The following is a 14340-nucleotide window of genomic DNA, read 5'->3' as shown; positions in this document are numbered from 1 at the left end:
TACAAATGTACGTGCTTCATAGGACATTGATAATGCAAATGACTTTGCTGCTTGAACTTTTACTCATAGACAGTTATTTCTACACAATATTTTAATAGATACATTTTACTTGCTTATCATTCATTCTTTCTATCTATTGCTTTCAGCACCTGAAACCTCCTTCTTTCTAGTCTCCCATTTCACTATCTGCCCTTGTGTTTAATATCACTTTCAATTGTGCATTGATTTTTTTCATAATGGCTGAATGTAATGTATGCAGTGAAATTAATGATTAAATTAACTTATTTGTCTTTGCTTGATTCTCCTTTCATAAATCTCACAATTGCTAAAAGTTACATAACTTCAATGGAAATGATTCTTGAACCTGTATTACATATATTGTACCAGTATTAAATGTCTATTTTCATGTTTCTCTCCCGATGACACTGGTAAATGCATCATACTGTAAAAGGGGAAATTTTCGTGAAGGATTTATTTTCCTTTACTTAGCAATTAAATTAAATCTTGAAAATCCTGCTTCATGTAAAATTGATCTTTTAGAGAAATCACAATCATGGGTAAAAAACATAAAACATTGTGAACTTGCAAAAAATTAAACCTAAAAAAACAAACCACTTTATAGTGTGCCCTTAAAGGTATTGATCTACTGGGCAATATTTTGACTAATATATTGATGTCACAAGTCTTATAATCTGGGCTATATTTTGACTAAGATATTGATTATCACAAGTCGTATTATCATGGCTTTTTATTTGACTAAGATGTTGATTTCATAAGTCATATAATCTAGGCTTTTTATATGACTAAGATATTGATTGTAACAAGTCAAATAACCTAGGCTATATTTTGACTATTATATAGATTTCACCAGTCATATAACTTGAGATATTTGTTTTACTAAGGTATTGATGTCATAAGCAAAACAAACCTGGGGTTGATTTTGACTAAGATATTGTTGTCACAAGTCATAAAACCTAGGGTTATTTTACCAAGATATTGATGTCATAAGTCATAGAAACTGGGCTATATTTTGATGTCATAAGTCATATAATCTTGGCTATACTTTGACTAAGGTATTGCCCAGTTTTAACAATGTTAGCCAAATATTAGAAGTAAATATGTTATTACAGAAAAACTAAAACTAAGTATAATATCTTTAATATCAAATAACTTCATCAACATAATTAATATACACAAACACCAAGTAATTAAGCGTGTATTTATTTCTACAATCTGTAACTGTACAACAGTTTTTCAGAAGTTATTTATTAAATGCTTTTAAGCTTGAAAGACTAATGTATTAGCTTTGAATTAAGATTTGATAGAATAAAGTTTTGAAAATTGTCATATTTACATGTACAAATGTAAAACTGTAAAAACAAATGAAAACGAAAACAAAAAAATCAAATCTTCAGTGTTTTTCAAGTTCTAGAAAAATCAGGTGGACTGTTGGTTTATTTACAAACATTACAACTGCTTATTATTGATACAAATAGTTTCTTTCACATAACTGTCTCTTCTGGTGTATTCTTCAACTTGTAATCTTTGAGTGCTGCTTGTATAGCATCCTCAGCAAGCACTGAAAAATATATTTTACATATACTAATTCATAACAAGACTCTAGATAAACAGCTATTTGAAGTAATTACCATATTACACCCATTGCTGTTTGGAAACTGCTTTGTTCACATGACAAAGAAATATGTTTTCTCCTATAACAAAGTCAGATAAAATGTGAAAAAGTATTTTTTTCTCCCAAGTCCTACAACCAGCTTTTTTGCTTAACACAATTGAAATTAGGAAGTCAGTCATAGATTTTATTGAAAATTTGTACACATGAAGAGTCTTGGCTGTAAAAGCAGTGAAAAACTGTATATTCAACTATCGAAAATACAGGAAGTAGGTGTCTAATAAATTTGAAAAGTGTTAACATAATACAACTCATTGCTGTCAAGTTGCTGACCAAATATGAAGTTGTTCGGTTCAAAGGAACCAAGAATTTTTTTAAGTACATTCAACATATTGAAATATTCAGAGAATTGGAAAAAAAGAATTTAGATTTATGATATAACAAGTTTCAGTGAGATAGACCACAGCGGAAACGAAATATAACAAAAGTTCAGAACTTGAGTTTCATTTCTCAAAAATTGGGAGTTGGGTACCCTGTGTACTAGTATGATAAGGTATATATATGAATTTTTGTTTTCAGAGATAAGTGCCTGTGTTTGACAGCCTGTATAATAAGGTATTTAACAATTCTATGATAAATCTAATGATTGATCCAGTTTGGAAGAATATTATTTTATTTGTGTATAGATGAAGCATGTAAAAACAAGCTTTAAGGTATGTAGTAAATGGTCTGTCACAGATTTTGGTAAAATTTTTCATACAACTTTGGCTTATTGAACTGTAGCTGAAAGTCAAAAAAATAATGCAAATATCTTTTCTATTTTCTGTAAAATTACCAAATCAATTCTTACAAAATAGGTGAACATTTGTTAAGAAGCACATGAAATTGTCAAAAACATTCTTAAATTTGTCTTTAAATCATCAAATTTCCAATTTCAAATCCATAGATTTTTTTTAGCCCATTTACTGTACCCTTGACCTTAAGACAACCCATCTGCAGTATTGGAAGAGAAAAGATATGGAAGGATTCAAATCATTATAAGCAGAGCCAAACACAACACTCTTGTGAAATGCTAGGTTATGTCTAATATATGTAAGGTACAATATCTGGGTACATGTTTAATAACAGGTGGTAGACTGTTATAACTGATGACAACAATGTAAATATAAAAATAAAGAGATGTGGTATGATTGCCAATGAGACAACTATCCACCAAAGTCCAAATGAAGTGGATGTAAGCAATTATAGGCAACCGTACAGCCTTCAACAATGAGAAAAACCCATACCATATGATCGGCTATAAAAGGCCCTGACATGAAAAATATGAAACAATTCAATTGAGAAAACTAACGTCCTAATTTATAACAAAACAAATTACGAAAAAAACAAATATGACAGACATGAACCAACGACAACAACTGAACTACAGGCTCCTGACTTGGGACAGGCACATAAGGAATGTGGTGGGGTTAAACATGTTTGTGAGTGCTCAACCCTCCCCTAACCTGGGACAGTTTGCTGGCTGTAGACTGTTATAACTGATGAGAACAATGTAAGATTACTGGCGGTAGACTGTTATAACTTATGACAATAATGGAAGTTTACTGGTGGTAGACTGTTATAACTTATGACAATGAGGGAAGTTTACTGGCGGTAGACTTTTATAACTTATGACAATAATGGAAGTTTACTGGCGGTAGACTGTTATAACTTATGACAATAATGGAAGTTTACTGGCGGTAGACTGTTATAACTTATGACAATAATGGAAGTTTACTGGCGGTAGACTGTTATAAATTATGACAATAATGGAAGTTTACTGGCGGTAGACTGTTATAACTTATGACAATAATGGAAGTTTACGGGCGGTAGACTGTTATAACTTATGACAATAATGGAAGTTTACTGGCGGTAGACTGTTATAAATTATGACAACAATGTAAGTTTACTGGCCGTAGACTGTTATAACTTATGACAACAATGTTAGTTTACTGGCGGTAGACTGTTACAACTTATAAGAATAAGGTAAGATTATTAGTGGCAAATTGTAACTACTTACTAGAACAATGTAGTTTTACAGGAGGCAGACAAAGTTCTTTAGCAATATCTGTATTCTTTATCCCCTTTGCTTCATCAACCTGCAATATAATGGAATGAAGTTGTTCACTAGTAACTTGGAAGAGTAATATAAATCATCTCTTTCAGTTTGTTTCGAGTTTTTTTGGTCCATTATGTCCCTAAGAAGTGGTGAGCAACTGCTATGTGATAGATGAGACAATAATGGATTCTCGATTCTCCATCACTATGTTGCCTGGTCTATTGCCTTGCCTACCTGTATTTCATATATTTACTATGCTTAAACTTCAAAGTAATAAATCACTGTGTACTTTTTTCGGTATACAACTGTCATTTTACTTTGTTTTTTATCTAAATATGTCAAACAGTTTAAATCTATTGAACAATTTCATTAAATAAATTTCTTAAGTTCATGAAGTTAGCTAGTTTAATAGATATCAAATATTTTGTCTGTGGGATTTTCAATGTCATGGCCAAAACAGAATATATAGCATGTTATTATTTTAAATGATCTCCCCTTTTCATTGACAATGGTACATATGTATCAAGAAAACTACCATTTTATATTGCGGTATGTAAGACATACAAATGTGAATGTTCATGTTTAGAAATTTGTGTTTGTATTTAGATGGGCACATTTTGAGTATTTTTTTTCGGTGATGATACAAATGTATGAACCATACATTTTAGATCTTCAGCAAATATATAAAGTTACAACATTGTTATTAAAATTATACCCAGACTTACTGATTTGCCTTTGATCCATTCTGTTGCTAGGGAACTTGAAGCAATGGCTGATCCACAACCAAAAGTTTTAAATTTAGCATCAACAATTTTCCCATTGTCATCAACTTTTATCTGCAATATAGAATTTGAATTTGTCAATTTTATGCATACATACAGTTAATTCTTTATAATTAAGAACAATATATTAAAGTACTATATAAATAACACATATAGCTGAGAGGGTGATAGAGCAGATTGTTCCCCCAGAGAAAACACAATTAACTGTGTCGAAGCCAAGCTATCACCCTTTTAGCTATGTGTTATTTACTTTATTATACCGAATGTTCTCTGTTATTTACTGTCTGTTAAATTTCACATCTTGTACATAAGTCATCCCTGTTTAGTAAAGCGCACAAATGATCAAGCATCTCCGTGAAGGGTAATAGAGTAAATTGTCTACCTCCTATTAACCAATCAGAATCCCGCATCTTGACATGAAGTATAATAAAGCAGATTGTTACCCCGAGAAAAAACATAGTCATACAAGGCGAAGCCAATGTTGACAATGTTTTTTCAAGGGGTAACAATCTGAACAATCACCCTCTCAGCTATGTGTTTATATTTAATTTATTATACTGGATGTTCTGTATTAATTCATATTTACATATGTATTGTCTTTTAAATTCTAAATTGAAAGTACATTACTATGACGTCATGTACTTAACAATAAGGTCTGAGGCCAAACAAAACAAAGAACTTGAGTATTGTCTTTAAAACATTGACTCCAATACTATTCATTGTCCTTTAAATGATTGATTTTTGATTGGTCTGCATGAGGGTGACATTCAAAAAATTGTCTCCCACTAAGCCATGGGATAAAGTAAATTATCACCCTCGTATTAACCGATCAAAATCTGACATTTTGACATGAAGTATAATAATATAAGATGTACATTGTATAAACAAAGACAACTGCTAATGTTGTAATGATCATGAGAATTCTAATTTAAAACAGACACATGTGACAGGGTAAATCTACTTTTGTGATAGAAAAACAAAGGATATGGGGTATCCATCCATGACACAAAATCAGTACATGCACAGCAAAAAATACACAAAAAGCAAAGGAACAGTGCTTTTATTGCTGTTCTTCATCTCAAAGTCAGTGATGCCTTCAACAAAAAAACGTCTCACCTCCCTACAAGTTTAAGACAGCCCTAGCATTGGCTTGAGAGGAATGTTTGCAAAAATAGTTTGGATAGACTTTGTAAGATGTAACACCACCAAATCGGGCCCGGTCAAAAAAGAACATACTGGAAAGTTGGAAAATACTGGAAAGTAGTACATATTTAAAACAAAATAGTTCCTACACATAGTTGTAAATATGAAAACTCTAACTGCCCCCTTTTTCAGAACAACAACAGGAACAAGAGATGTGCAATAAAAAACAGTAAATCAAAGCATCTTTAATGTTGTGATCCAGCCATATTCATAGCTAGCCTGATATTCTTTCTGACCATACTTTTTTCTAATTTTTTTTCTCTTTTCATTTCCAATCTTACTGTAAAATTTCTATGTTATTGTCCAAAGGTAGGGAATTTCACAATATTGATGCAAATATAGATATATATACTGATCTTTCAATTTTAGACTCTGTCAGATTTATTTTTGACAAGAATGGAAAGGAAAATCATCACACAAGTAATATATTTTTATATGCCATTAATAATGACAGGTTTAATAATTTCCAGAAAGAGGCCTTATCAACACTTTCTCAACAACATATATTAAATAAAATCTGAATGTACAAATACCTAATGCTGATATATTTCCAATTACTGTGAAATGGCAATATAATGGATTGTAGAACAAACAAATAAATTTTATTGCAGAAAATGCTCAGGTAAGAGTTATGCAATTTTGTTTAATATTTCAACCAAATTTCTGATAATTGTAACTAATTAATTAGAACTTGATTATTGACTTATGTCAGATGCTAAGAGCACTGATTTTACAAGTAAAGTAAAATTTGCTTGCATTTTTTATACATATTTTTTTTCATTTTAAGTATTTTCTTTAAAAAAAAACCACATCAGATTAATCATTCAGCTAGCTAGCAAAATTAACAGAATATTTTAATGTAGTGTAGATCAAAATAAATAATACATTTGTAGGTTTACTACTGTGGTCAAGAATGTGTGTATTCAGTTAGGTGTGTAATAAATTGTGTCTATTAAATTATGTAACAGGTCATGAGATATTAACTGTTTTGAATTAAGCATGGGGTTGTTTCTAATTAATACTTACACCTTTGAGTGTAATTATTTGAAAATCATGACAGTTAATAGTCATTCTGACTCTTACTTGCCTATGGAAAGAATTTGAGTAATACCATTTCAAAAAAGTGTGGGAATCAACTCAGATATATTAATACACATGTTGACCTACATTTCATTGAACAATAATTTACACAAGCACAAGATACTAATATAATACTTTCAAAATTCTTATCAACTGATTCAATTGATGTACAAATACTTTTTCAAATTAATTCATAAATAGTAAATCATCATAAATTTTGATTTAGAAAGGAACTATATGCAAGTGTATATCTAAATAAAGTCACTATTTGACCAATCTTTTCTTAATTTAAGGTCAAATAACATGTCAAAAGTTTGCAGTTGATGATTAAAATGGTGTAGAAAGTTTCTGAAAGTCATAAAAATACATAATTAGTTTCATGATATGTCTTCAACTTAGTATTCAGCACCATCTCCAAAACCAGAGTGATCGCATAAATCCAGCATGGCTGAATCAAAAAACTAATTTATTGATGATACAGACAACAACAGCAAAGGTAAAACCTCAATGTTATTCGATCAGCCGATATAGAAATCACCACTGTTTTACATTCTTACATTATGTATATATTGGCTGTTGTATTTTCAAATAGATTTCATACAGTCATTTCATGATCATTGCAGAAAAAACTTTGGTCTTGTGCAACAAAAAAAAATTCAAAAACAAATACAAACAAAAATCAACCAAACAAACAAGAAAATGCTTCACTGAGTGCAGCTGGATACGACCACATAGGTCCAACCCTGAACAGTTGGGGCAAAAATGAACACAATATTAGCGCTTGAAACAGGTCTGAATTTGGATTCTAATTAAATATTTGACACATAAAAGGTTTCTGACACAGAATAACTGTTGTCAAAGAACTTAGAATTGGTAATTTGATTTGAATTTATATTCAATTTTTTGCTTTTGTGCAATACACTTTGCTGTTGCGAATTGACCCCACCTCCCCAACAAAAAAAAAAAAAAATTTACCCCCTTTTTTTTTTTTTGCTTTTATGCAATACACTATGCTGTTGCATATTAACCCCCCCCCCCCACCCCCACTTTTTTTTTGCAAAAAATATCAAATAATATTCGAAGAATTTTTTTTTTCATTTCTGAAATTGACCCCCCACAATTTCTTTTTACCCCCCCCCTTTTTCCCCCAAAAAAATTCTTTCCCTCAAGATATGGTCATAATCGCAATTCAAATTTCCACAAGTTATTGTCTGGAAACTAGAAAAATGCTTATTTGGGCCCCTTTTTTGGCCCCTAATTCCTAAACTGTTAGGACCATAACACCCAAAATCAATCCCAACCTTCCTTTTGTGGTTATAAACCTTGTGTTTGAATTTCATAGATTTCTATTGAATTATACTAAAGTTATTGTCCAGAAACCAACTGTCTATGGATGACGACGTGATACCAATATACGACCGCAATTTTTTTTGCGGTCGTATAAAAATACAAATCACATTGATTTAAAAACAACACTATAACAGATTTGAATGTTATTTTTTTTTTATATGTATGATTAATGTTCGTGTACTTAATATATCAATGAATGATATCTGAGATTTCACTGTAAACAGTTGCATATCGAACCAACTGAGAAATGTATACTCCATAAGAAGTTGCCAAGGAAAGGAAGATTTACCATGTTAATCGGAAAGAGATTTATCTGATTCTCATAAATTTGGTATGAAGATCACTGGGAGAAATTCACATATCTAGATCCAAATTATAACAATATCAAATTCCAAGAAATAAATGTTAAATAATCTTATCCGTAAAGATCCTTTATTACATTATATTATAAATAAATTAAATTCATGTTGATATTTACAAAATGTACATCACATTAACATGTCATCTTTCTTACTACCAGTATGCAGTTAATTTGCCTGTCATGATGATGACAGGTGATAATGATCATGTTTACCATAACAGTTTGACTGTACACAATGTTATCTTACCTGTAATTTCATGACATCACCACAAGCAGGAGCACCAACCAATCCAGTTCCCACATCCTTGTCACTCTTATCCATAGATCCAACATTTCTTGGATTTTCATAATGATCAATTACCTGTTATTGAAATAAAAAACATTGAGATTTAATGCCTGCACAAGTGCTGAAAGATGTTGACTCTGCCAAGTGCAAATATAATTTTTGTTGTTGGCTGATATTTATTCTAATCTTTTATCTGAGATACTGTCTCATGTAAAATCCATGATCTTTTTATTTTTATAAAAGTGGTCACCAGATGTTGATCCAGGGTTGTGAAAAATGGAGTGCTCTCACAGAGTTTACAAACAAATACACAGGGAAACACTTTCGCTTTCCCTCTTGATAGTTTACAGGAAGATGTGGCCTTATATTCAGGGGAGGGACAATATGTGCTTTACCAGCCTAATACCACGATGAATAAAGCCACCACTGTTTTGAGAAGCAAATATTTCAGGAAAGGAATTATAGTTATTATTATAGCATCTACGGCTGGCAAAGTACACATGTATAAAGTGAGGGATGAAATCACAGGATACCACTTTGACTTTAATTGTTAAAAAAGATTTATTAGCGCCAATATAGATATTATGTAAACAGGCAAATTGTTTAATTCAAATTTATTCAAACTGCATTTTTGTTTGTTAGTGGACTTTCATTTTGACTAGTTGGTTAAATGACTGGGTTAAACAGGTACCATGTACAGAGTAGGAAATGCTTATTCTCCCGGGGCACATCATTTCACTCCCAAAGTTTGTTTCAGTGTATATCACTTCCTGACTTGAGATATATTATGGTCACCATCACGATTTGGTTGACTATTACGGAAAGTCCATTTCACAAATGGTTATGAATATGCTCCAGTTGCGGTACTCCTTATTCTTTTTTTTAATACTGACTTTTACTTACTACCGACTTATTTGTACCTTTGGACATTGCAATGGGTGCCGCATTCATATCATGCCATAGATTTCCATTCCAAACTAGAAAATCAGCCATAGATTAGGTCACTAAAAAATTTGCCATAGATTAGGAATTTAAAAAATCTGCCATAGATTTGGGATGGCATGACGTCATATTTACCATAGATTGCGAATCTGTCATAGATCTGAAACCATGGATGTGAGCCCTACATATATATATAGTTGATAAAGTTAATGATACATACATGTAATAACCTTTGTTGTGAAATCATGGCATAAAATGTAAATATATATATATAGATTCATTTGTGTACGTAGATATAAGAAGATGTGGTATGAGTGCCAATGAGACAACTCTCCATCCAAGTATATAGTTTGAAGACATGAATAAAAGTAAACATTTCATTTATTTTGTGTACTGTATGTACAAAGTACATGTTTTGAAATTCTTAAATGAAATCCAAAGGTAAGTCTTGAAAACTCATAGGATTGTGTAGTTATGAAAAGGACCTCTTGCTTTTGCGCCAATTAGCATTTCAAAGTAATCTTTTTATGCAGAATCCTGTACAATTATCTTATATACATTAATAGTCATGTGAATGCATGGGTTCAATCAATGGGTACAGTCAAACAGGGTTTAGGCCAGCAAAAAGTACAATCTCAGCATTTAAAAAATATAATCAGTGTTTAATGTTTCTATTTTGGTTTATTAAAGAACAGTCAGGGGTGCTACTTAAACAAGTGATTTCATCATCACTTATTTCAGTGATTTGATAAATTCAGTTATCACCTATTTAAGTGATTTAAGTGTTTTCTTTGATCTTCAAATGCTAATTTCATTGATTTTCCATATTTTCACAATCTTTTCTATAATTTTCCTACATAAATCAATTATCCTTTTTTCTTTGTATATTAATTTCACCAGTGCGCTTGGGCAGTAAGTTAGTTCGCTTGGGCAGTAAGTTAGTTCGCTAAAGCTTTTAAAAGTACCCTTGGGAATTTTTCTGTAATCAAAAATTCATTAACTACTCTTACTATCAGACAAAGATCAACAATACTAGGTAACCTGATTGGTTTTCTTTAGAGTTAGAATGATCTACTTCAAGGTTATGACCTGATCTACAAACTATTCCAGTTTTTGCATATTTTAAAAAAACTGTAAAAGTGTCAGGCTTATCAAGCAAAAGACAATTTCTGCATATACATAGTTGTTTTTTCAATGGAATTGTTGTCTTTTTACCAATAAAAAAAACAAGCTTGTGGGAAAAATATCAAGAAAATGTTATAAACACTTATTAAAGTGATTACATTTTAACTTCTAAAATTACTTGTTTCAGTGATTTTAAAAAGTCTGTGAGAAAATTTTTAATATTTCACAGCCAAAATCACTCGAGGGAGTGATTCTGAAATCACTTGTTTAAGTAGTACCCCTGACTGAAGAATATACTATATGATGAATATGTAATATTATGCTATCAAAACTATGTTGTAACATTATTATTAAAAATCTCTTTTCAATATAGATCTTTAATTTATATTATTTACCTGTATTAATTATTGGCACAAACCAAATGTATTGTTTTGGAAATAATTAAGTAAGTGTATGTTTAGTTGTTTGGCAGGAAAGTCAGTGGACAGGTCGAAGGTTATAGGGTTTTTCGTCAGGGAGTCCTTTTGTTTCATTAATAGGGGAACATTGATGAGGGAACACCCCTTTCAGGAAAATAAAATATTTTTACATTACCAGGGGATGATAAGTAAATGAGAAATACCATTAGAGTCTGCCAATGTTCTTACATGTACAAATGTAGAGCTATACTATTGAGGGTACACTTTGTACTAGGTACAAAGTGAACATACAAGTTGATTGGAATTGACAGAGAAGACTGTCCCACTTGGGAGGACAGACTGTACCAGTACACACTGTCTTGTAGTGACAGATCGTCCCATCTACATTGATCTTTATTTCATTTATAGTAGATGTTATTGTTTGAATATATTATTGTCTATACTTGGATCACGCCTCTATTGTGCTCTTTCCAATAAAATATTGAATTGAATATTTATATATATAGTTGTTTGTTGTTGCTTTATATCTGCAAAGAGCCAGTGTTTATATTTTAGATCATTATACATAACATAAATAGATAGTTATAGATTGCCATATTGTTTATGGACAGCTTGAATCCAAGTACTTACTGGAACAACTGTTTAAGATATAAGATATAAAATATAAAATAGAGAAATGTACAATTTAAATAAAATGTTTTATTGAGTGATGAATTACCTTGCGGTACCTCCCCCTCAGTGGAGATAAGATTATACATGTATCAATGAAACAATATTTTCTTTTTAATAATGGAGGGGATATATATATATAAGTATATATAAAAGTAAATAGATATGTGTTAATTCATATCAATGTTTATTGTAAAATTTTGTTAACAATCATGTTACCGAATGATATTCTTTATCTTTACAAAGGGAGACAACTTTTTTAACTCTTTGGCAGCAACTCAAATTTCCCAGTTGACCGTTTTTTCTGTCTACAAACATGTCATGTCAGAAAAAAGTAGGATGTATTTGAAACTTAATTATCTGGTTCACAGAAAATCCTTATTCAAAACATTGTTAATCTGATATAAACAAAAAATAAACGTGATTTTGTATGTTAAAGTAAAGGACACTTGCATAATTTTTTTACGTAAGACTATGACATCATCTACGACTACAAATGTTGCCTAAAAGATGTACTGAGGTACACATATACGCCTACATTTTTGTGATAAAGCGCAACCAAAGACGTGGTTCGGCTTTCTCCCACTGATCGAAGAATTTGTCCAACTCGTAATAGAGCCATGATGTTGTTTTGCATGTAGTCTAGTCACTACTTCCAGTTGACTGTATCCGCCAATAAAGTTTTATATTATTAACGTGTCCGTGATTTGATATACAAATTGATGTTCAATTGACATGCATTAATGACCGTCTTTCTATAAACACACTCGTTAAATCATTTGAAGGCCATTTATGATTACATGCGCACAAGCTTTAATCAGGCATAATTGTGCGTAGTAATATAGATATCTACTTTCACTTCTCAATTCTGACCTGAAATTGAAAGTAGGTGACATTGCTGGTTAGTTCTGATATTCGATATTCAGATGACAAGCATTGTAATAAATGTAAAATACAATGTTTCTTCGTCCTTTACAATCGAAGTAGATACTGACTGGAATGTATGGAAAGTGAAAGGAGAAATTTCCAAAAGAATAAAACTACCACCCGAAGAAATACAATTGATATTTACAGGCTGTGTACTGAAAAATGATGCTACTTTAAAGGTAACTAAAAAACTAGACTATGTCACCCGTTGGACAAATGTAAACTTAACCCATACTAGGATTCAAAACCAAATCATAATACAGCACTATTGTGAAAATACATGTATGATCCATACCAGAGGGATTTGAACCCTCTAGCACTGGATCTAAAGCCCACACTCAAACCAACTGAGCCAAATAAGATTTTTCTTCACCAGTTAGACTCCCTTTATATCAACAGCACTGGAACCTAACTTGGTTAAAGTTACAGAAGATCTTCTTTAGCTGTGTCAGTCGATGCAGGACGCGACGTCCATACTGCCACATCGTCCATAGGATGTAACGTCCATACCTTGAAAAGATGTATCGGCCATAGGACAACAACGTCCATACTTTGTGGAGATGGGTCATCCATCGCTTTTTTTTCACAAATAAATTTTATTTATAAAGTATTGTGATAATGTATGTAGTGGGTCTCATTGGGGTCTAAGCGTGACCCGGGATTGCAGATTTTTTGTAAGCGTGACACGTGAAAGTCAAATTATTGTACCATGAAAACGGGAAATGAAGTCTAGCGGGACACGGGAAATTACAAAATAATGAGAATTGCTTATGTACATAGTGTAAGCGGGATACGGGAATCTGACAAAACAGTAAGCGGGATCCGTGATCAGAACCCCCCAATGAGACCCCCTATGTAGATGGTTATCATAACTCATAAATGTATTATGCTGTATTTACATTATTTGCCATATTTTTATATGTTATACACTTGGAATACGCATTATATGTATCATATATAAAAGTGCTTAATCTAATAAAATATTTATATTATTTTCTAAATGAATTTTTAATATTTTGTGTAAACAAACTGAACAATGAAACAAATGAAAATGAATATCCAAAATGGGAGAATTTCTGTCATAGTTAAAACAATAAGTTTAGTTTTGAAATATAAAACTAAGTAATCAGATCATGATTTATTTTAAATTTTAAGAAGATTGTTAATTGTTTATCATTTCTTTGATGAACAATAGTATTAATTATGCTTTTGTCAAAAAATTGTAAAGGAAATACAAAACGAGATCACTGTAAAAACAACAGCTGAGTTCCAGTGGAGACAAACATACATTGGATAGAGAAATTCTTGTTCTTACGAGAATAATATATGGTACGCAGTACTGCATAGATGGAATACGCTGTTTAGTTTCTACTCTCTGTTAAAAAGCTGTAAATCAAAGTCATAGTAGGGATGAATTATCAATAGCATTAACTTAAAACCAGTCTTCTATAAGTCTAGTTGTCTTGTT

General features: G+C 31.3%; 2 protein-coding genes across 2 annotated transcripts in view; one reads left to right on the top strand and one right to left on the bottom strand.

The window, feature by feature from the left end:
- Positions 1-1142: 1142 nt before the first annotated feature.
- On the bottom strand, positions 1143-12622 carry LOC127724747 (iron-sulfur cluster assembly scaffold protein IscU-like). Its single transcript, XM_052231844.1, has 5 exons — positions 12484-12622; positions 8752-8865; positions 4454-4564; positions 3690-3768; positions 1143-1579 (listed from the first exon to the last, which is right to left on the bottom strand). Exons 1-5 carry the CDS (start codon positions 12580-12582, stop codon positions 1503-1505), a joined length of 480 nt encoding a protein of 159 aa, XP_052087804.1. The 5' UTR covers positions 12583-12622; the 3' UTR covers positions 1143-1502.
- Positions 12623-12807: 185 nt separating this feature from the next.
- The window catches only part of LOC127724703 (E3 ubiquitin-protein ligase parkin-like), a 558693-nt gene continuing 557160 nt past the window's right edge, over positions 12808-14340 (top strand). The window contains exon 1 of the mRNA XM_052231775.1: positions 12808-13051. Coding sequence (XP_052087735.1) covers positions 12872-13051 — 180 coding nt within the window. The 5' untranslated portion in view covers positions 12808-12871. The remainder of the gene's footprint in view (positions 13052-14340) is intronic.

Source organism: Mytilus californianus, unplaced genomic scaffold (assembly GCF_021869535.1).
Source record: "Mytilus californianus isolate M0D057914Y unplaced genomic scaffold, xbMytCali1.0.p SCAF_14, whole genome shotgun sequence".
Classification (NCBI taxonomy): Eukaryota; Metazoa; Mollusca; class Bivalvia; order Mytilida; family Mytilidae; genus Mytilus; species Mytilus californianus.
This window is presented reverse-complemented; position numbering and strand designations above follow the sequence as displayed.

Excerpts from the sequence above, each read along its gene's own strand:
- LOC127724747 (XM_052231844.1), bottom strand. The coding sequence starts at position 12,582 with ATGCAAAACAACATCATGGCTCTATTACGAGTTGGACAAATTCTTCGA. Across the intron at positions 4,565-8,751 it reads GTGATGTCATGAAATTACAG|ATAAAAGTTGATGACAATGG; the intron begins GTAAGATAACAT and ends TCTATATTGCAG. Across the intron at positions 1,580-3,689 it reads TGTAAAACTACATTGTTCTA|TGCTTGCTGAGGATGCTATA; the intron begins GTAAGTAGTTAC and ends TATATTTTTCAG.